Source organism: Procambarus clarkii, chromosome 33 (genome assembly GCF_040958095.1).
Source record: "Procambarus clarkii isolate CNS0578487 chromosome 33, FALCON_Pclarkii_2.0, whole genome shotgun sequence".
In the NCBI taxonomy this organism is placed as follows: domain Eukaryota; kingdom Metazoa; phylum Arthropoda; class Malacostraca; order Decapoda; family Cambaridae; genus Procambarus; species Procambarus clarkii.
In genome coordinates this window covers 35,816,598-35,838,055 of record NC_091182.1, presented here as the reverse complement: position 1 = coordinate 35,838,055, position 21,458 = coordinate 35,816,598, and the positions used below count along the sequence as shown (strand labels likewise).

At 38.5% G+C, this 21,458-nt stretch overlaps 1 protein-coding gene across 1 annotated transcript in view; it reads right to left on the bottom strand.

Moving 5' to 3' along the window:
• The window catches only part of LOC123765211 (nose resistant to fluoxetine protein 6), a 167,261-nt gene that overhangs the window by 56,034 nt on the left and 89,769 nt on the right, over nt 1–21,458 (bottom strand). Inside the window, exons 8-13 of the mRNA XM_045753681.2 lie at nt 19,795–19,879; nt 10,712–10,872; nt 4,612–4,795; nt 4,248–4,341; nt 3,840–3,939; nt 3,428–3,554 (exon numbers count right to left, since the gene is read on the bottom strand). Of these exons, the coding sequence (XP_045609637.1) occupies nt 3,428–3,554; nt 3,840–3,939; nt 4,248–4,341; nt 4,612–4,795; nt 10,712–10,872; nt 19,795–19,879 (751 nt within the window). The remainder of the gene's footprint in view (nt 1–3,427; nt 3,555–3,839; nt 3,940–4,247; nt 4,342–4,611; nt 4,796–10,711; nt 10,873–19,794; nt 19,880–21,458) is intronic.

Here is a 21,458-nt window from a genome sequence, read left to right as displayed (position 1 = left end):
CATCCTAGCTATAGTTGGTATAGTAGACACAATACCGTCCTGTTTGCAGTAGTTTACCCCATAGACATTCAAATGTAACATCGTTTTCTGTTAGCGTTCCTACAAAACATTCTTTAAAGATTTTTAAAGCCAAACTATGGTATATAATATTGATTGGTGAAGCACTGTTATTCTATGTAATAATTTATAGTGCTTATTATAATTTACTAAGAACAACTAATATTTCTCAAAACAAAACTACGAGCCTTCAATAGGATATAGCTGATCTGTAATATTATAAGAGCATGGACAACAGTAGGTAAATTTCACAACCCATGTGGGACCTGAAAACTACAATTTTCCTTATAATTGAACCAATCACGAATATTCTGCTATCTATGTTGACGGACGGGTACTGTGACACGTAAATTGGTACGTGAGGAAGAGTTTGGGCCTTGGTAAAAAAAGTAACTGGGAATATATCACATATTTACTAATTCATATTCAACATATTGACTTTAAGCATTAGGTCACATATGTGCTGTCTTGTGTGAGAACGGGTTTGCAACACCACATCTTGTTCTGTCTTGTATTAATGCCACATCACCCCTTCCACCTCACTCAAATGTAGATATAAAATCGGAGATGAGTAAGTTCTATTCAGTTGTGTATTTGTGAACTAAAGTCTTTGAAAATGTAATAAGTTTTACGAAACGCGCTTGTGTCGCATCAGACTAGAAATAAAAATGAATTTTGGAGAATTGATTTTTGATTTACCTCCAACAGTGAAACGAAATGTACGAAAGATTGAGAAAATTCGTGTTAGAATTATTAATCTTACTTTTTCGGTCATATTTAATAATATATGTCTACAGGAAAGACTGCTACCAAAATATACTAATATATATATTATATATATGTCGTACCTAGTAGCCAGAACTCACTTCTCAGCCTACTATGCAAGGCCCGATTTGCCTAATAAGCCAAGTTTTCATGAATTAATGTTTTTTTCGTCTACCTAACCTAACCTAGCTTTTTTTGGCTACCTAACCTAACCTTACCTATATATATAGGTTAGGTTAGGTTAGGTAGGGTTGGTTAGGTTCGGTCATATATCTACGTTAATTTTAACTCCAATAAAAAAAATTGACCTCATACATAATGAAATGGGTAGCTTTATCATTTCATAAGAAAAAAATTAGAAAAAATATATTAATTCAGGAAAACTTGGCTTATTAGGCAAATCGGGCCTTGAATAGTAGGCCAAAAAGTGAGTTCTGGCTACTAGGTACGACATATATATATATATATATATATATATTAGTATATATGGTAGCAGTCTTTCCTGTAGATATATATTATTAAATATGACCGAAAAAGTATGATTAATAATTCTAACACGAATTTTCTCAATATTTCTTTATGTTTCTTTTCACTATTGATGGTAATTTAAAAATCAATTCTCCAAAATTAATTTCTATTTCTAGTCTCATGCGACACTTGAACGCGTTTCGTAATAACTTATTACATTTTCAAAGACTTTTAGCTTACACACACAACTATAACCTGCAAACACTAAACAGAGTTCTTACTACGCTATGATTTAAACAACTTTCATTTTATTTTATACCCGCATTTTGGGTGAGGTGATATGTTACAACAGTTTTGGATGAGGTGAACAAAACTTTCAACACAGGACAGAACACGAAACAATGGGTATTAATTTGGTAAATTGAAGGTAAGAATGGAAGTAACTGCAGAGGGCCTATTGGCCCATATTTCTTGATGCTTCTATATTGGAGCGGAGTCTTGAAGTGGGTTGAATATAGTTGTGCATTAATTGGCTGTTGATTGCTGGTGTTGACTTCTTGATGTGTAGTGCCTCGCAGATGTCAAGCCGCCTGCTGTCGCTGTATCTATCGATGATTTCTGTGTTGTTTGCTAAGATTTCTCTGGTTATGGTCTGGTTGTGGGAAGAGATTATATGTTCCATAATGGAGCCCTGTTGCTTATGCATCGTTAATCGCCTGGAAAGAGATGTTGTCTTGCCTATATACTGAGTTCTTTGAGGCTTACAGTCCCCAAGTGGGCATTTGAAGGCATAGACGACATTGGTCTCTTTTAAAGCATTCTGCTTTGTGTCTGGAGAGTTTCTCATAAGTAGGCTGGCCGTTTTTTTGGTTTTATAGTAAATCGTTAGTTGTATCTTCTATTAGAAGATACAACTTCTACATACAAGATTTACTATAAAACGAAAAGAGATAGATACAAGATTTTTACAGGACTACAAGCAGATTAAGGCGTCCTGTAGATACCAGTTGCGTTGCTCCTGGGAGTATGGGTTCGAGTCACTTCTGGGGTGTGAGTTTTCAGTTGCATATAGTCCTGGGGACCATTTAGGCTTGTTCGTATTTGTGTTCCTCACGTGTGCTCCAAAGAATGAGGTGATTTGATAAAATGCTATGCCCAAGATTACCATCCGAGTGCCAGCGGGGAAGTGGTTCAAATAGCTTCGGCTATCACTTCCTTATTGTCCGGTTGTGATGGTCAAGCGGATTAAGGCGTCCTGTAGATACCAGTTGCGTTGCTCCTGGGAGTATGGGTTCGAGTCACTTCTGAGGTGTGAGTTTTCAGTCGCATATAGTCCTGGGGATCATTCAGGCTTGTTCGCATTTGTGATCCTCACATGGGCCCCAAAGAAAGAGGTGATTTGATAAAATGCTTTGCCCAAGATTACCATCCGAGTGCCAGCGGGGAAGTGGTTCAAATAGCTTCAGCTATCACTTCCTTATTGTCCTGATGGTCAAGCGGATTAAGGCATCCTGTAGATTCCAGTTGCGTTGCTCCAGGGAGTATGGGTTCGAGTCTCTTCTGGGGTGGGAGTTTTCCATCGCATATAGTCCTGGGGACCATTCAGGCTTGTTCGTATTTATATATATGTACCACTACTGCCCTTAGTATAAGTATGGGGTCCACTATCACCCTCAGTATATGTATAGGGTTCACTACCGCCCTCAGAATATGTATAGGGTTTACTACCGCCCTCAGTATATGTATAGGGTTCACTATGCCCTCAGTATATGTATAGGGCTCACTACCGCCCTTAGTATAAGTATGGGGTCCACTACTGCGTTCAATATAAGTATGGGGTCCACGTTCGCCCTCAGTATAAGTATGGGGTCCACTACCGCCCTTAGTATAAGTATGGGGTCCACTACTGCCTTCAGTATAAGTATGGGGTCCACGTTCGCCCTCAGTATAAGTATGGGGTCCACTACCGCCCTTAGTATAAGTATGGGGTCCACTACCGCCCTCAGTATAAGTATGGGGTCCACTACTGCCCTCAGTATAAGTATGGGGTCCACTACAGGCCACGGGATTGGGTGCATAATAAATTAACAAAATCAAGAAGCATGTCATTACGTGAATAAGGAAGTTTCCTTCTTACCTTGGTAAGAATGACCCTCTTGTTCCCTTGAGTGTAGAAGACATAGCCTAGCCAGATGCCCACCAGCCAGGGCCCGGCTCGGCACCAAGGTTTCGAGTACACCATCTCCACGTAATCATTCGACTTGCTGAATAACAGTTACAGTAACAATTATCTTCATAATACAAGCAATATCAATACATAATATCCATGTAATGCACGTGTGTGTGTGTGTTATATGCATGGAATAAATATTTTATTTTCAGAAAATATATAATATTTTTGAGTTATTTCCGAGCATAACATAGTTTAGCAATGACAATTTGTATTGTCATTGCAGATATAAAGATATAAATAACAAATATGCACAATTTCGGGAACTAATGTTTATATGAGGAGTACACACAAGTGTAATAATCCCCAATCAACTCACGGGTCCACAATTAAATTAGTAGGTGCGAGGTCATATGCATATATGATGGAGGCGGGGATGATGACCGAGGCGAGACTGAGCACGTACAGCAACACTTGACCTGCAACATGTGTTGCAAGAAGATTAGTTTATGCCTCCATTCTGAGGGGTTGTCAACATGGGGTACGCTTCTCTCTAGTGTTTTCTATGTTCATGGTTGCTGAGTGTGCACGTTGCATGGTATCTAATTTTTCTCTATTTTTAGTCTTTATCCTCTACTTCCAAAAATATAACATTATGTTGCATATGAGTATTTGCTATACAAATTATACAGGTTTTTGACGACATAAATGAATTTAAACTGTCTTCCATTTTCTCAATCAATACTTAAAAAAAATTTGGAAAAATTTATGAGGAACGATAACCCACCTACAGCACTGTAGAAGTAGAGGGGGAGGAGAATGAGAGGAGAGATCAGGTAGAACTGTGTGTCCACTGCCAGGTACCAGCACTGTCCCAGACACTGAAGAATGTGTAAGTTTTTATTTTCTATACTTTATGTGCACTGCCACTGTACAGATACCACACTAAACTGTAACAATAACTGTTATTACTCGTTAAAATATTAAAGCTCAGATATATTTTGATACACATCTGCATATAATTTCATGCACTTGATACCTAATAATAATATATATTAAATAATCATAACAGATTGTTAAAAAAATTTAGGAGTATATATGTGAATTTTGACCATTAAGAAAACTTACAGAAACAATTTTCTGCAACTCACGTCTCCCTGAGTGCCGGGTTCAATTGGGTCCGACACAAAGTTATCAATGAATAGCACATCTCGCCACCAGGTGAGTTGGCAGCTTCTCTGCACGACAGTCCAGTAATCAGCTATTGGTCCGGACACAAACAAGTGAGCAACAGTAGCATACAGCCCAGCAACCAGCCCAATAGACGGTACCAACCTGTTGGGATCCCCAGCGCGATATTTTATAAGCAAAATATTCACAAGCTAAATGTGTGAGATTATGTATGTATGTTATTGACCTTTATATAATAAAGCACATCTCTGACCTTTATAATAAAGGTCAGAGATGTGAGATAATACTATGAAAATAGTGAGATAATGCATGAGAAACTCTCCAGACACAAAGCAAAACGCTTTAGAAGAGAACAATGTCGTCTATGCCTTCAAATGCCCGCTTGGGGACTGTAAGCCTCAAAGAACTCAGTATATAGGCAAGACAACAACATCTCTTTCCAGGCGATTAACGATGCATAAGCAACAGGGCTCCATTAAGGAACATATAATCTCTTCCCACAACCAGACCATCACCAGAGAAGTCTTAACAAAGAACACGGAAATCATCGATAGATACAGCGATAGCAGGCGGCTAGATATCTGCGAGGCACTACACATTAAGAAGTCGACACCAGCAATCAACAGCCAATTAATGCACAACTATATTCTACCCACTTCAAGACTCCGCACCAATATAGAAGCATCAAGAAATATGGGTCAATAGGCCCTTTGCAGTTACTTCCATTCTTCCCTTTAACTTACAAAATATTATACCCATTGTTTCGTGTTCTGTCTTGTGTTGAAAGTTTGTTTTCACCTCATCCAAAAGTGTTGTAACATATCACCTCACCCAAATGCAGGTATAAAATCAAAGCTGTTTAAACTCTGTTTAGTGTTTGCAGGTTATAGTTGTGTGTATGTAAACTAAAGTCTTTAAAAATGTAATAAGTTATTATGAAACGCGTTCAAGTGTCGCGTCAGACTAGAAATAAAAATGAATTTTGGAGAATTGATTTTTCAATTACCATCAACAGTGAAAAGAAATATAAGAAATATTGAGAAAATTCGAGTTAGAATTATTAATCTTACTTTTTCGGTCATATTTAATAATATATGTCTACAGGAAAGACTGCTACCAAAATATACTAATATATATATATATATATATATATATATATATATATATATATATATATATATATATATATATATATATATATATATGCAATTGACGATCACAAAACACTGATCATTTTATGCGGAAAATCCACAGAGAAATATGAAAGGAGGTGAACGTTTCGGCTTTGTTAAAGCCTTTGTCAACACCAGACTGAAGTCTTAACAAAGAACACGGAAATCATCGATAGATACAGCGATAGTCTGTATCTGGTCAACAGTCTGGTGTTGACAAAGGCTTTAACAAAGCCGAAACGTTCACCTCCTTTCATATTTCTCTGTGGATTTTCCGCATATATATATATATATATATATAAATATATATATATATATATATATATATATATATATATATATATATATATATATATATATATATATATATATGATGCACAACTCTCCTAAACACGAGAGTGAAGTTATACAACTTTAGAACACTTTCCCACCAGGAGACTCGAACCCTAGCCAGCACAGAAGCCTTCCAGCAACTGGCATAACAGGTACGCCTTTAACCCACTGCACAGTGGGTTAAAGGCATACCTGTTATGCCAGTTGCTGGAAGGCTTCTGTGCTGGCTAGGGTTCGAGTCTCCTGGTGGGAAAGTGTTCTAAAGTTGTGTATATATATATATATATATATATATATATATATATATATATATATATATATATATATATATATATATATATATATATATATATATATATATATATATATGTATATATACCATTCAAAATGCTGTGTATTGAGATCCTTAATTGTCATTGGCTTTACGAAGGGAAAATTTAACCTTTTTTTTGCTAACACATATGTTCACTAGTTGAGGGAGGCTCTCTCTCTCCTCACTCCTCCCCCCTCCCTCTGTCTCTCTCTTCAGTCGATCCCCCGCCTCTCCCTCCTCACTCCCTTCTCTCTCTCTTTTCTCTCCTCACTCCTCCTCTCTTTTTTCAGTCCCCCTTCTCTCTCCTCACTCCCCCCTCTTTCTTCTCTCTTCCCTTCTCCTTACTTCTAACTCTCTCTCCTCACTCTCTCTCTCTCTCTCTCTCTCTCTCTCTCTCTCTCTCTCTCTCTCTCTCTCTCTCTCTCTCTCTCTCTCTCTCTCTCTCTCTCTCTCTCTCCCTCTCTCCTCTCTCTCTCTCTCTCTCTCTCTCTCTCTCTCTCTCTCTCTCTCTCTCTCTCTCTCTCTCTCTCTCTCTCTCTCTCTCTCTCTCTCTCTCTCTCTCTCTCTCTCTCTCTCTCTCTCTCTCTCTCTCTCTCTCTCTCTCTCCCTCTCTCTCTCTCTCTCTCTCTCTCTCTCTCTCTCTCTCTCTCTCTCTCTCTCTCTCTCTCTCTCTCTCTCTCTCTCTCTCTCTCTCTCTCTCTCTCCTCATTCCCCTCTCTTTCATCACTCCCCCTTCTCTCTCATCACTCCCCCTTCTCTCTACTCACTCCCCTTCTCATTCCTCACTCCCCCCTCTCTCTTCCCACTCCTCCTCTCTCTCCTCACTCCCTATCTCTGTCCTCACTTTCCCACTCTCTCTTCACCCCCCCCTCTCTCTCTCTCCCCTCACTCCACCCTCTCTCTCCTCACTTCCCCACTTTCTCCTCACTTCCCCACTTTCTCCTCACTCCCCCCTCTCTCTTCTCACTCCCCATCTTTCTCGTCACTCCCATTCTCTCTCCTCACTCCCCCTCTCTCTCCTCTCCCCCCCCTCTCTCTCTTCATTCCCCCCCTCTCTCTCACTCTCCATTCTCTCTCCAATCTCCTATCTCAACTCACAAAGGTCTCCCCCCCCCTAGATACTCCCCCTCTCTCTTCTCACTCCCCTTCTTTCTCCTCACTCCCCCCTCTCTCTCCTCTCTTCCCCCCCCTTCTCTCTCCTCATCCCCCCCTCTCTCTCCTCACTTTCCCTTCTCTCTCCAATCTCCAACTCTCTCTACTCACAAATGTCTCAAAACATATATACTCACAAACTGTCTCAAAACACAAAGAAATCACAATGACGTGATATGTGAATAACAAATCAGAAAGAGCATTGCGGGGATTTTAACATTCGTTCTAACTGTCTCAACTTCACAGGTTTTCACATAAGAAAAAACTGAAATAACTGTTGAAACACACATAAAATGTCATGAGTTAAGACTAGTGCCGAAAGCGTTCCGTAACGAAAAAATAACTATGCACCTCAGGAAGGAAGAAAGCAGTGGTTAGGTGTACAATTTTTTTTTTGTGTGTGTATTTGCCTAGTCAGGCCAAGGACTGCCAGAGTGTTTAATGTTCAGAAATCCATGACGTTTACGTCTTTTTTTTTTTTTGGGGGGGGGGGGGGGGGCAATTTTCATACATAAATTTCTTTCAGTAAGATATATGGCTGATAAAAACTAGGCTGAATGCTTCATTATCGTATTAATACAGCTAGGAAGCACATATTACTATAGTAAAGTTAGTGTAGCTAAGAGGAATTCACTTCTATAATACTGTAAGCATTTACAGGAGTAAGGATCGTATTCCCTATCTACTTAGATATAGTTACTCCTCTCCTGTGCCCTTTAGAAGCATTGATACACTATGAGCCACTGTACTTCTTAAATTGGTAGTCGATACTACCATAAGTGCTGGCAACTGGCCAAAGTATTACATAGAATGAAAAGTGTACCTTGCTACTCAGTGTATATGCACTTAAGAGTTTACTTTAGTTCTGAGCAATGTAATACAGTCTGGTTCGTTCTCGACTCACAATCGGAAATTCCGGGTTTGAATCCCTGGCGGGACAGAAATGGTTGGGCTTGTTTCCTATTTTCCTATTACATATTTCTAGCGTTCACCTAGTACTAAATAGATACCCAGGAGTTAGCTTATTGTTGGGTTGCATCCTTGGGAGAGGGACCTTGATATAAGCCTGACATGTATATATATACATACATATATATATATATATATATATATATATATATATATATATATATATATATATATATATATATATATATATACATATATATATATATATATATATATATATATATATATATATATATATATATATATATATATATATAAGTGCCTGCCTTTCTTTCTGCTTTTCCGGCTTATTTGCGTGGCTCTTTTTGTTTGCTTGCATGCTTGCCATTGCTGCATTTTTGCTGTCAGCGAACCTGCTTGATTTCCTATCTACCTGCTTTCCTATCTAGACAGCCCCCACCTGTCTGACTGCCTGCTTGTGTCCTTTCCTGCTCACATCCATGTATTTGCCCATACCGTCCAGCTTGTGTGCTCGCCTGCTTGCCTGCCTACCTACCTGCTTTTCAGCAAGTCTTACTTCCTATCGGCGATCCTGCTTTTACCCATTCAGGCAGCTTAATTGCCCCCCACATCAAGCACAGTAAGGCTCTATTTGCCTCTGTAGAGCCCCGTCGAGTTCATTGTTTAAGAGCACGCAAAATTCAGAGCTCTTTTTCGAGGGTCCTGTTTACTTTAGAATGATGCTTTTCAAGCGCAGGTTTGAATATATGTGTAGATTTGCTGTAGAGATATTAAGCGCACTTTTGTGGGACTGTATGGAATTAATTATACAATATATATATATATATATATATATATATATATATATATATATATATGTCGTACCTAGTAGCCAGAACGCACTTCTCAGCCTACTATGCAAGGCCCAATTTGCCTAATAAGCCAAGTTTTCCTGAATTAATATATTTTCTCTAATTTTTTTCTAATCAAATGATAAAGCTACCCATTTCATTATGTATGAGGTCAATTTTTTTTATTGGAGTTAAAATTAACGTAGATATATGACCGAACCTAACCAACCCTACCTAACCTAACCTAACCTATCTTTATAGGTTAGGTTAGGTTAGGTAGCCAAAAAAGTTAGGTTAGGTTAGGTTAGGTAGGTTAGGTAGTCGAAAAACAATTAATTCATGAAAACTTGGCTTATTAGGCAAATCGGGCTTTGCATAATAGGCTAAAAAGTGCATTCTGGCTACTAGGTACGACATATATATATATATATATATATATATATATATATATATATATACACTGGCTGCCTGTCCCCGATACAATGAATTATACTTCCTGGTTGGTCAGTAAGCTCTTGTGGGGGTCTTAAAAACCCTAAAGTGGTTGATGGGTCTTAAAACCAACATCAAACTAATGTAAAATCTCTATATGAATGACCATAAATGCCAAGACCAATAATACTATCACTGATAATAATGATAATAATGTACAGAAAATCACACTAACGTGATACATCGTTGAGAAAATCCACCAGGGCTGTGAGGCGAAACAAACCCACTACCAGGACCCAGCTGAAATCACAGGAAGTTTGGAGGCCCCTCCTGAAGCCAGGCCAAGGCTAAGAACACCATACGCCCTATCTTAGGATACGCAACGTGTATCTCAAGTGAGAAAACATGAGTTCGTGTCGCCTCACAGCCTTGGAGGATTTTCTCAAAAATAAAAATAATAATTATAAGAATACTAATAATAATAATAAATAATAATAATAATAATAATAATAATAATAATAATAATAATAATAATAATAATAATAATAATAATAATAATAATACAAACAGAAAACAAAATAACATGATTTATCAAATGAACAAATCCACAAGGGCTTTGATGAGGGCTTTGATGAGGGCTTCGAACCAATGCGCAGATGTTCACAGACGCTCCTAAGGAAAAGTGGACTTGAACACGTTTGGGAACACCCAGCACATAGGTTCAAACCCTCATCAAGGCCTTTGTAGATTTGTTCAATAATAATAATAATAATAATAATAATGTTTTACTCATAATTAAATGCATATTAAGAACATAAGATAGAGGTAGAATTTTAGGCATGTATATATACACAATACAAGGATGTATATATATATACACTGAAAATAAAGAGCGTACCTGACAATTCTGTGAATGTAAAACACAATAATGTTGAACCTTCCAGTCTTCTTGAGTTGCCTGAGAACTGAGAAGGATAACAAGAGACCTCCAACGAAGAAAAACGTGTCAACACTTGGGTAGGTGTTGTTTACCACTTGATCCAAGAAACTGTTCACTTTCTTGAGAAAGAAAATTAAATATTTATTATTTTTATTAAATTTTTTTTATGTATTTAAAGCAAAATTATTTTAAACATATTTTTTATAAGGAGCAACGACAAACGGTCCTACCTTGAGGTTACCTTGAGGTGCTTCCAGGGCTTAGCGTCCCCGCGGCCCGGTCGTCGACCAGGCCTCCCCAGGTCATACTAAAACACACACACAATGGGGCCTCGCGGCTGAGTGGATAGCGCTTGGGGGTCTTAGTCATAATGGGCCGGGTACGATTCCCGGCCGAGGCAGAAACAAATGGGCAGAGTTTCTTTCTCTCTGATGCTCCTGCTCACCTAGCAGAAAATAGGTACCTGGGAGCTAGACATCTGCTACGGGCTGCTTCCTGGGTGTGTGTGCGTGTGTTAGAGGTAAATATATGTAGTAGATATAGTTAAGGAAAAATAGATTTGTTAGAAACGCAGGGCCCAAGAGCTAATACCTTGATTCTGCAAACACAAACAGTAAATGCACACACACACACGGTTGTGTAGACCTGATGGATTTTCACCTTGGGTGCTGTGAGAACGTGCAACTGAGCTGAGCATTCCACTCCAATTAATATTCCAGATATCCTTGTACGCAACAATTTTAGCAGATGTAAAGAAAAAGGCAAACATAGTACCAATTTATAAAAATGGTAGTCGAGAGTAACCTCTAAATTATAGACCCGTGTTATTAATTAACAAGCGTGGTAGTCAAAACACCAGAAAAACTTGTTAAAGCCAAATGGTTGAACACCTAGAAAGAAATGGTATAATAACATACAGTGTGGTTTTCGAACGTAAGATCCTGTGTAACAAATCTAATAAGTTTTTATTATGGAGCCACATAGATTTTTTACCTGATTTACCTGATAACCACTAACCCTAGTGGCCTCGACGAGGAAAGGAAGACGGCGACCTCTCGAAGGTCGCCCCATTTGCCTTGATGATCTTTTCCAGGTATATTTTGAAATTCAGCACAGTTTTGGCAGTTATGGCTTCGGTGGGTAGGCGGTTCCATGGGTTAATAACCCTGTGGGTGAAAAAGCATCTACTGTTCCCAGTCCTACATTATGATTTTTTGAGCTTGAAACCGTTGTTCCTTCTTTGTGCTACATTCAACTTTCTGAAGAAAATATCTGGATTAACATTCTATAACTTCATTTCACGAAAGTTAACGAAAATATCATCTAACGAAAATATCCGGATCAACATCATTTCCGGTAGAAATGATGTAGGACGAGTTAGGAGTGAGGCACTGATACAATGGTTTAAGACAGCCATAGAATTAGTTAGGAGCAGGGGAGGAATCCCGATCATATTTGGCATTCATTAAAGAAAGGGAGTTGGAAATGAATGGTTGTCGAGGGCACTTGGTGTCAATTGCTGACTGAACATATATTGTAAATTCAATGCAATATCATTCTTTGATAACTGGGAACACTTCTATGGAAGGAATGACATATATGCTCGGGATGGGGTACATTTATCTAGCGCTGCTGTTGTTGCTGTTACAACTCGTTGGAACCTGTGGTTAGAGGTGTTTGTTTGGGTTTAAACTGTTAGTTGATAGTGTTATGGGGAGAAAGGAGGCATAAAAGTATGTGTTGGTTGGGGGGGGGGGGGGGGTTAGGGGAATGGCAAAATGTACAGTGAAGAAGAAGGGCCTCAAAATAACAATACACTTAGGTATATTACATGAACAGTGGGAGTTTAAGAAACAAAATAAACTATTTAAATGTTGTTGTTTGCCCAGAAACAATAGATATTACTGCACTTACCGAAACATGGATGAATGTAGAAAACAGGGAACTATTAGCTGAATATCAAAAAACGAATTTAAACTATTTCACACAGAAAGATATTAGACGAGGAAGGCGAGTAACCACATAGGTTAGGGAACATTTTAAATTTAGTCTCAAAGAGGGAATCAAAACTAAACCACACAAAGAAATAATTTGGCTAGAATAAAACGAAAAAGCTAATAATCTTATAATAGGAGTTATATAAGGCCACCAAGCGTAGATAGAAGAGAACCAAATCATCTATGGGATGAAATATGTGGATCATCTAGGTCAAACAGTATTTGTGTCATGGGTGACTTTAATTTTAGTGGAATTAACTGGATTAACACAACAGGGAATAAAGAGTTGAATTTTTTTTAGAATTTATTGAGGATTACTATCTTAAGTAACACATTAAGGAACCAACTGTGACGGAGTTCCCCCCTTATAATTCTCCCACGCCTGCAGTAAGAGTCATGTCTACTTTTCCCAAGCGTTCTCTACGTTGCAGGCTACAATTTGATATATGGGAGAGAGTGAAGTGTTCTCGGAGAGCCGAGAAATTTGTGAAATAGTAATATTTTGGCCTGTGGTTTAGGCCCTTTAGGGAGCCAAGATGGCGCTAGCCTCCCTGATCTCCCGCCAAAACCGTGGGACGTCAGTGGCACCGGATTGGTCACCGACAGCAATGTGGCACCGGGAGCCAATGAAAACCTCCTGTGGCGAAAGTGACGTCACGAAGGAAGGGGGTCCAGGCCGCGCGCCACTCTGGCGCCATCAGTCAGACAAGACACGTCATAGAGGTCGGACGTGCGACGGTTGGTCCTGTCAGTTGGACAGTTGTTTCCCGCTCCCGTGGATTTACGCGTCACCTGAAGTCCGCCAGTACTCTGAGAAGTCTTCCCTAGTTCATGTGTTGAACCAGAAGAGGGAATTGACGGTTATTTGAGCAACAAGTGCTCCAGTCAGGTGCTGTGCAAGAAGCAGTGAAGCCGTGCAGCGACGTATGTGACGTCTGTGGCAATTCACCAGTTCGTGACAGCGTAGTGGCAGACAGAGCCACTGGGTAGCTGAGGAAGAGAGGACTATTTGGGGAAACCGGACGACTGTAGCTGAGACATAGGCGACAGCCGTTGCTGGGAGAAGACGACGGCCAGGAGACCGACTCCAACCTTCAAGAAGTTAAGAAGGAGGACGGACCTGCAGTGAGGAGGCACGGAGACGACGCGCTAAACGGTGGGACGACGAGAGGCTCTGGTAGGACACGACAACGTGTCGTGTGGGGGCGTTCCCGACACGAGGACCCGGAGCTACATCTCGACTCTCATCGGAGGATAGGGTGAAGTAGGTGTTTCTAGTTCCCTCCCCATTCCCCTTTAGTTAGCTATGTTATTCGGCTATATTATCTAGCCTGAGGATTTTATATGTCGTGAGCAAGTCTCACCCATGTCACGATAAAGCACCAGTGTGCTAGACAGTACTATCAAGAGTACTAGTAATATTCATGTTGATTATTGGTGTGTACAGGCACCAGGAACAAGTGATAAATTTACTGTGTTGTGTATATCTTTCTATAGATTTTGATATGAACATATAGTGATAAATTATATATAATATTATGCCAGTATTTGAAGGTTAGGCTGTGTGCCCAGAAATCATTTATTTTCCATGTATTGATATTTGATGTATCTACATTATATATGCTATGTTCATGCAGTGATAAGTCGTTTGTGAGTACAGTGAATTATTGCGTTATCGCCCACGAGAGAAAGTACTGAAAACTCCAGTGTTAATAGTTCATAATATATTGCTGAGTGAAGAACAAAGTAAAGCCATTACAGTGAGTCATGGTAGCATTGATTGTAGAAAAGACTGTTTGAGCCTGAGTACAGTGTAACTGAGTAATACGGTTTATTTGTGCCAATATCGAGTGTGCGAGTTTCTAGTAATATTGGAGAATTTAAAGAAACAGCGCGCGTGAATCTAGAAAACAAGCAAAGCTTTTGCGCGGAGAGGCCAGGCGATCAGCTGTTCTTGACACTTGATGAGGAGGGGAGGTGTTGCCACCTAGTGATCGCATACTATTCGTGGGAATTACCGGCCGCGTCAGGATCAGTTGATTTATTTGTTGTTGTTTGGCCTTTGTGACATCTTTCATACATTTTAAGTAAAATACAAAACTATCTTTGTGTTTATATCATCCCCTCCATTGATCTTGTGGCTATATTATACTGGTAAGCATAGAGTGATAACAAGAAGTACCTTCCTGATCTTTTGAGTGTGACCTTGCCAAGGCTACCACTAATTCCTCCAGTCCACTGATGGTGTTACTGGCCACCTAAAACACCAGTTGGCGACCTTGTGGTTAACCGTAGAGCCCGATTGTTAGGGAGGGCACACGACAGTCAAGTGAACGAGTCGTGTTCTCACTCTTTCTTAATAAGAGGCCGTTAAGATTGACTGGGAGACTCTCCTGGCGTGCAGTGGCGCCGTGAGGATTGAGTGAAGACCCGCAGGGCTACGGTGAGTGACTTTGAGCATAACTATTGCTCACCCTAGAGCAAGACTAAAGAGTAAGAAGTGAGGTAAACCCCAACACAACGAAGGAAAATAATATGTTAGACTAAAAAGGGAAATACAAATTAATGACATCGAAATGGGGAGTGAGCTAGGAAACAGTGATCAGAAAGTAATCAGATTTTGCATAGAATGGAATAGATCTGTAGGAGAAAATTCTGTTATAGTGCCAGATTTTCGAAAAACTTATTTTAATTGTCTAAGAATTTTTTTGGGGTCAAATAGATTGGAAAGTCTTGGGCATAGAGGGTGGGCCGGTCTTGGAACAAGACGTGAACCCAGCGATGGGTGATGTAAACAGGGATTTTGATGTGACTTCAAAATTTAACTTATTTAAAAATATTTTAAGCAAAGCATAGGAATGTAGTATACCGTACAAATTGAATAGATCGAATACTAATGGCCTGAAATGGATAACACAGGATCTGAAGAACCTTAAAGGTAGAAAGAAAGCTTTGTACAAAAGGATTAAGAATGGGGAAGTAAGTTTAGAACAAGATTTCGTACAACTGGTTAAAAATGTTAAAAAAGGTATAAGGAGGGCGAAAAGAAACTATGACGTTCGTACAGCAGGGCAAGCACAGGCAAATCCTAACGTTTTTTTTTCAGTTATTTCTAACAAATATTAGGGAAAGGATAGGTCCATTAAAACTGAGAAAGGTCAGATAACTGATAATGACGAAGAGATGAGTAGTATTTTGAATAAATATTTTATCTCTGTATTTAATAAAGAAGAACTTAACTCTTATGCCTTCAGCCGAACAAATCTATGTGGGTGGGAAGGAGGGACAGGTTAACTAGTGTAACAATTACCAGGGATGATATTATTAAACAAATAGTAAAAACCTCAAACCAAACAAATCCCCAGGACCGGATGAAGTGTTTGCCAGGGTGCTTAAAGAATGCAAAGAGGAGCTTTGTGAGCCACTGTCTACCATATTTAATAAACCATTTGAGTCAGGCAGAGTGCCAGAGTCGTGGAAGGTTGCTAATGAGCTATCAATTTTTAAGAAAGAAGATAGATCACTTGCATTAAACAATCGGCCAATTAGCCTAACGTGTACTGTGGGAAAGTTAATTGTATCGATAATTGCAAATACCATTTGTCTTCATCTTGAAAAACATAAATTAATAAGAGATTCTCAACTTGTCAACATGGTTTTACAAATGTCCCGTTCATGTTTAACAAATTTGCTATTATTTTATTTCAGCAGAGTTGAGGCAGTTGATGGTGATAAGGTTTGTAACGTCGTGTACCTTGACTTTAGCAAAGATTTTTATACAGTGCCACATGAAAGACTGATTAAAAAGATAGAGGCTCAGGGTTTTGGGGGTGCTATATTAAGTTGGGTTAGGGCATGGCTATACCAGAGGAAATAGAGAGTTAGTATAAATGGGGTTAAGGCAGACTGGGAAAATGTTGTAAGTGGAGTGCCTCAAGGCTACTTACTGAAGGGGCCTGACAGTTGAGTGGACAGCGCTTCTAATTCGTAGTCATGAGGTTCTGGGTTCGATTCCCGGTGAAGGCGGAAACAAATGGGAAGAGTTTCTTTCACCCTGATGCCACTGTTCACTTAGCAGTAAATAGGCACCTTAGAGTAAGATAGCTGCTACGGGCTGCTTCCTGAGGGTATGTGTAACAAAAAGGGAGGCCTGGTCGAGGACCGGGCCGCGGGACACTAAGGATCACTATCCTTAGCAATCCTAACTGTAACCCGAAATCTTCTCAAGATATCCTCAAGATAGGCTCTGTCCTGGGACCTCTGTTATTCATAATATATATAAATGATTTAGATTCAGGTTTGAGCAGTAACATTTGATAATTTGCCGATGATACAAAAATCGGGAGGGAAATAAACACGGAAAAAGTCTCAATATCACTCCAAGTTGATCTAAATAGGGTTTTGACATGATCAAAAGATTGGCAGATGCAGTTTAATGCTGATAAATGTAAAGTTCTGAGGCTAGGTAATGATGATAGAGTTACAAGATACGAGCTAGATAGTATTGAGATTGCGAAGTCGGATTGCGAAAGGGATCTGGCAGTTATGATTAGTAAGAATTTAAAACAAAAATATCAGTGCATAAATGTTCGTAGTAAGGCAAATAGGACACTGGGATTTATTAATCGAAGCGTTAGTAACAAGACACCTGGTGTTGTTCTTCAGCTATCACTGTAACATTATCTAACACAGTGCACAGTTACAAATCCAAAAGAGTTCAACTTTGATTCAACAGAGCAGAAATTGTTAAACACACGGGGCAAAATCTTACTGAAGTGACCATACGAGTCATAAATACTCATACTCCGTCCAAGTAAAACAGAAACAGGCAACACTTAAAAATAAAATAATAAAAATAATAAAAAAAAAAGTTAGAGTCTCATGGTATTGGGGGTGCTATATTAAGCTGGATTAGGGCATGACTATACCAAAGGAAACAGAGAGTTAGTATAAATGGAGTCAAGTCAGAGTGGGAAAATGTTGTAAGTGGGGGTGCCTCAGGGCTCTGTCCTGGGACCTCTGTTGTTTATAATATATATAAATGATTTAGATTCAGGTTTGAGTAGCAACATTTGCAAATTTGCCGATGATACGAAAATCGGTAAGGAAATTAATTCGGAGGAGGACTCACTATCACTTCAAGTTGATCTAGATAGGGTTTTGAAATGGTCGAATGATTGGCAGATGCAGTTTAATGCTGATAAATGTAAAGTTCTGAGGTTAGGTAATGATGATAGGGTTACAAGATACGAGCTAGATGGTGTTGAGACTGCGAAGTCGAATTGCGAAAGGGATCTGGGAGTTATGATTAGTAAGAATTTAAAGCAAAATTATCAATGCATAAATGTTCGTAATAAGGCAAATCGGACACTTGGATTTATTAATCGCAGCGTTAGTAACAAGACACCTGGTGTGGTTCTCAAGCTATATCTTGCTCTAGTTAGGCCCCATTTAGATTATGCAGTTCAGTTTTGGTCGCCATATTATAGAATGGATATAAATTCACTTGAACGTGTCCAGCGTAGGATGACTAAGTTAATTCCCCAAATTAGAAATCTTTCATATGAAGAAAGATTAACAAAGCTTAAGTTGCATTCACTGGAAAGGCGAAGAGTTAGGGGTGACATGATAGAGGTTTACAAGTGGGTGAATGGACATAACAAAGGGGATATTAATAGGGTATTAAAAGTATCAACACAAGACAGAACACGAAACAATGGGTATAAATTGGATAAGTTTAGATTTAGGAAAGACTTGGGTAAATACTGGTTCAGTAACAGGGTTGTTGATTTGTGGAACCAATTACCGCGTAACGTGCTGGAAGTGGGGTCCCTCGATTGTTTCAAGCGCGTGTTGGACAAGTATATGAGTGGGATTGGGTGGTTATAAATAGGAGCTGCCTCGTATGGGCCAATAGGCCTTCTGCAGTTGCCTTTGTTCTTATGTTCTTATGTTCTTATGTTCACTTAATGGGCCAGCTAAAGGCTTAGGGCACGCGCAGTAATTTCCCTGAAAGAAAAAGCTATATCCTGCTCTGGTTTGGCCCCATTTAGATTACGCAGTTCAGTTTTGGTCGCCGTACTAGAAAATGGATATAAATTCACTTGAACATGTCCAGCGTAGGATGATAAAGTCAATCCTCCAAATTAGAAACCTGTCATATGAAGAAAGATTAACAAAGCTTAAATTACATTCACTGGAAAGGCGGAGATTTAGGGGTGACATGATAGAGGTTTACAAGTGGATGAATGGACATTACAAAGGGAATATTAATAGAGAATTAAATGTATCAGCACAAGACAGAATACGAAACAATGGATATAAATTGGATAAGTTAGGATTTAGGAAAGACAGGTAAATACTGGTTCGGTAACCAGGTTGTTGATTTGTGGAACCAATTACCGCGTAATGGGGTGGAGGTGGAGTCCTTCGATTCTTTCAAGCGTGGGATGGACATGTATATGAGTGGGAATTGGTGGGTATAAATAGGAGCTGCGTCGTATGGACCAATAGGCCTTCTGCAGTTACCTTTGTTCTTATGTACTGTCTACAATGAGAAAATCCTCTCGGGCTTTTATACGACTCGAACTCGTGACTAACAGCTGCAACCTCTACCACTGTACCACCCTTACTAAAAGTTATTTAATCTGGGATTCTACTGAATCGACAAAAGTCTGGAGACCTCGCCTTAAGCCATACTAAGTGTTTCATAGAACCCCCAGGCACACAGGTGTGGGTAAAGTAGGTCGACACCATACGCCCCAGCGTCAATTACACACATAAATCCCACTAACACGATAAATATCAACGAGAAACCCAACTGGAGCTCCTGTTCAATTTCTTATTAATATATATATCACTTTAGTGATTTCTCTGTGTAACTGTATACAATGTGATACAAATCTACAGTATATATTTGTAATAATAATACTCAATCAGCTCTATTTTTTAAAGGAAAAAATACAGAAAATGGAAACAGACCGAGTGGAAGGCCTTTCCAATAAACATTTTAAATGCAGTAAAAGCCAAAAAAAAAAAACTTACCGTCCACATTCCAAAGGTATTTGCGTTAAAGACCAGCGTAGAAAACTGCTGGTGACCAAACACCACCCACGTCATGGAGAGAACTCTGTAAAGGCGGATGGCTGTATTGTCTTTTAAATCGAAAACAATGTTTGCTTTCACACACTAATAATTTTTTAATAGAAATGTTATCCAAAATCAATGAGAAAATTTTATGAGCAGTACAGTGTGAGCGAACATTATAACCTACCCAAGAGAGTGAGCAGGTAAGACCTGGATTAATGATACCACCATCAAAACAACTAGTGAGCTGAATAGAATTCCCAGTTGTAATGCGTTTAAGTTCGTGGTGGGTGAGAGTTCGATCCCTCACCATGGCCTCAATTGGTTGCAGGTGACCGACGCCAACATAATGATTGTGATGAAATGTGATGTATTTCCAAATATATTAAAACTCAGTCTATAATATTAACAAACAAATCAAATAATACACGAAATAACAACAATTAACACAGAAAACACTTGGATATATCAAGATTTGGTAATGAATTCCTATCTAGGAACCATCTGAGACATAATTGTATTGTTTTCATGTTTGCAAGTTGTACAATAATAAAAAATATAAAATACAACATTACATATCTATAATGACAAAGCAAAATGCTGAGAAACAATTTGCAATCTAATATAATATATTTTCGATGTTTAAATTGAGTTTTAGACTAAATATTTTTGTGTAGTGTAATTTTTGTACGTTGCCATATTAACCCTCGCTGGTCAGTGACTCCAAGTCTCCTACAACCTCCATTTGTCAACATAGCCTGAGTCACTACATCTATTGGCTTCAAAATGCAGGTAATATAATGTTTATATGTACTTTTAATTTTATTATTATATGGTTAAATTGGTACTAATACATTGTAGAGTATCTTGAGTATCTGTGATTTAATATTTTATGTATATTGCAGATGTAAAATGCATTTCAGTTTGCTGCTTTCTCATGTTTAAAATATCTCACATTACGGATATATATATTTAAATATATTATATATTCGAAATAAATATAGAATAATGTAGGTTTAATATATATATATATATATATATATATATATATATATATATATATATATATATATATATATATGTCGTACCTAGTAGCCAGAACTCACTTCTCAGCCTACTATGCAAGGCCCGATTTGCCTAATAAGCCAAGTTTTCATGAATTAATTGTTTTTCGACTACCTAACCTACCTAACCTAACCTAACCTAACTTTTTATGCTACCTAACCAAACCTAACCTATAAAGATAGGTTAGGTTAGGTTAGGTAGGGTTGGTTAGGTTCGGTCATATATCTACGTTAATTTTAACTCCAATAAAAAAAAAGTGACCTCATACATAATGAAATGGGTAGCTTTATCATTTCATAAGAAAAAAATTAGGAAAAATATATTAATTCAGGAAAACTTGGCTTATTAGGCAAATCGGGCCTTGAATAGTAGGCCAAAAAGTGAGTTCTGGCTACTAGGTACGACATATATATATATATATATATATATATATATATATATATATATATATGTCGTACCTAGTAGCCAGAACGCACTTCTCAGCCTACTATGCAAGGCCCGATTTGCCTAGTAAGCCAGGTTTTCATGAATTAATTGTTTTTCGACTACCTAACCTA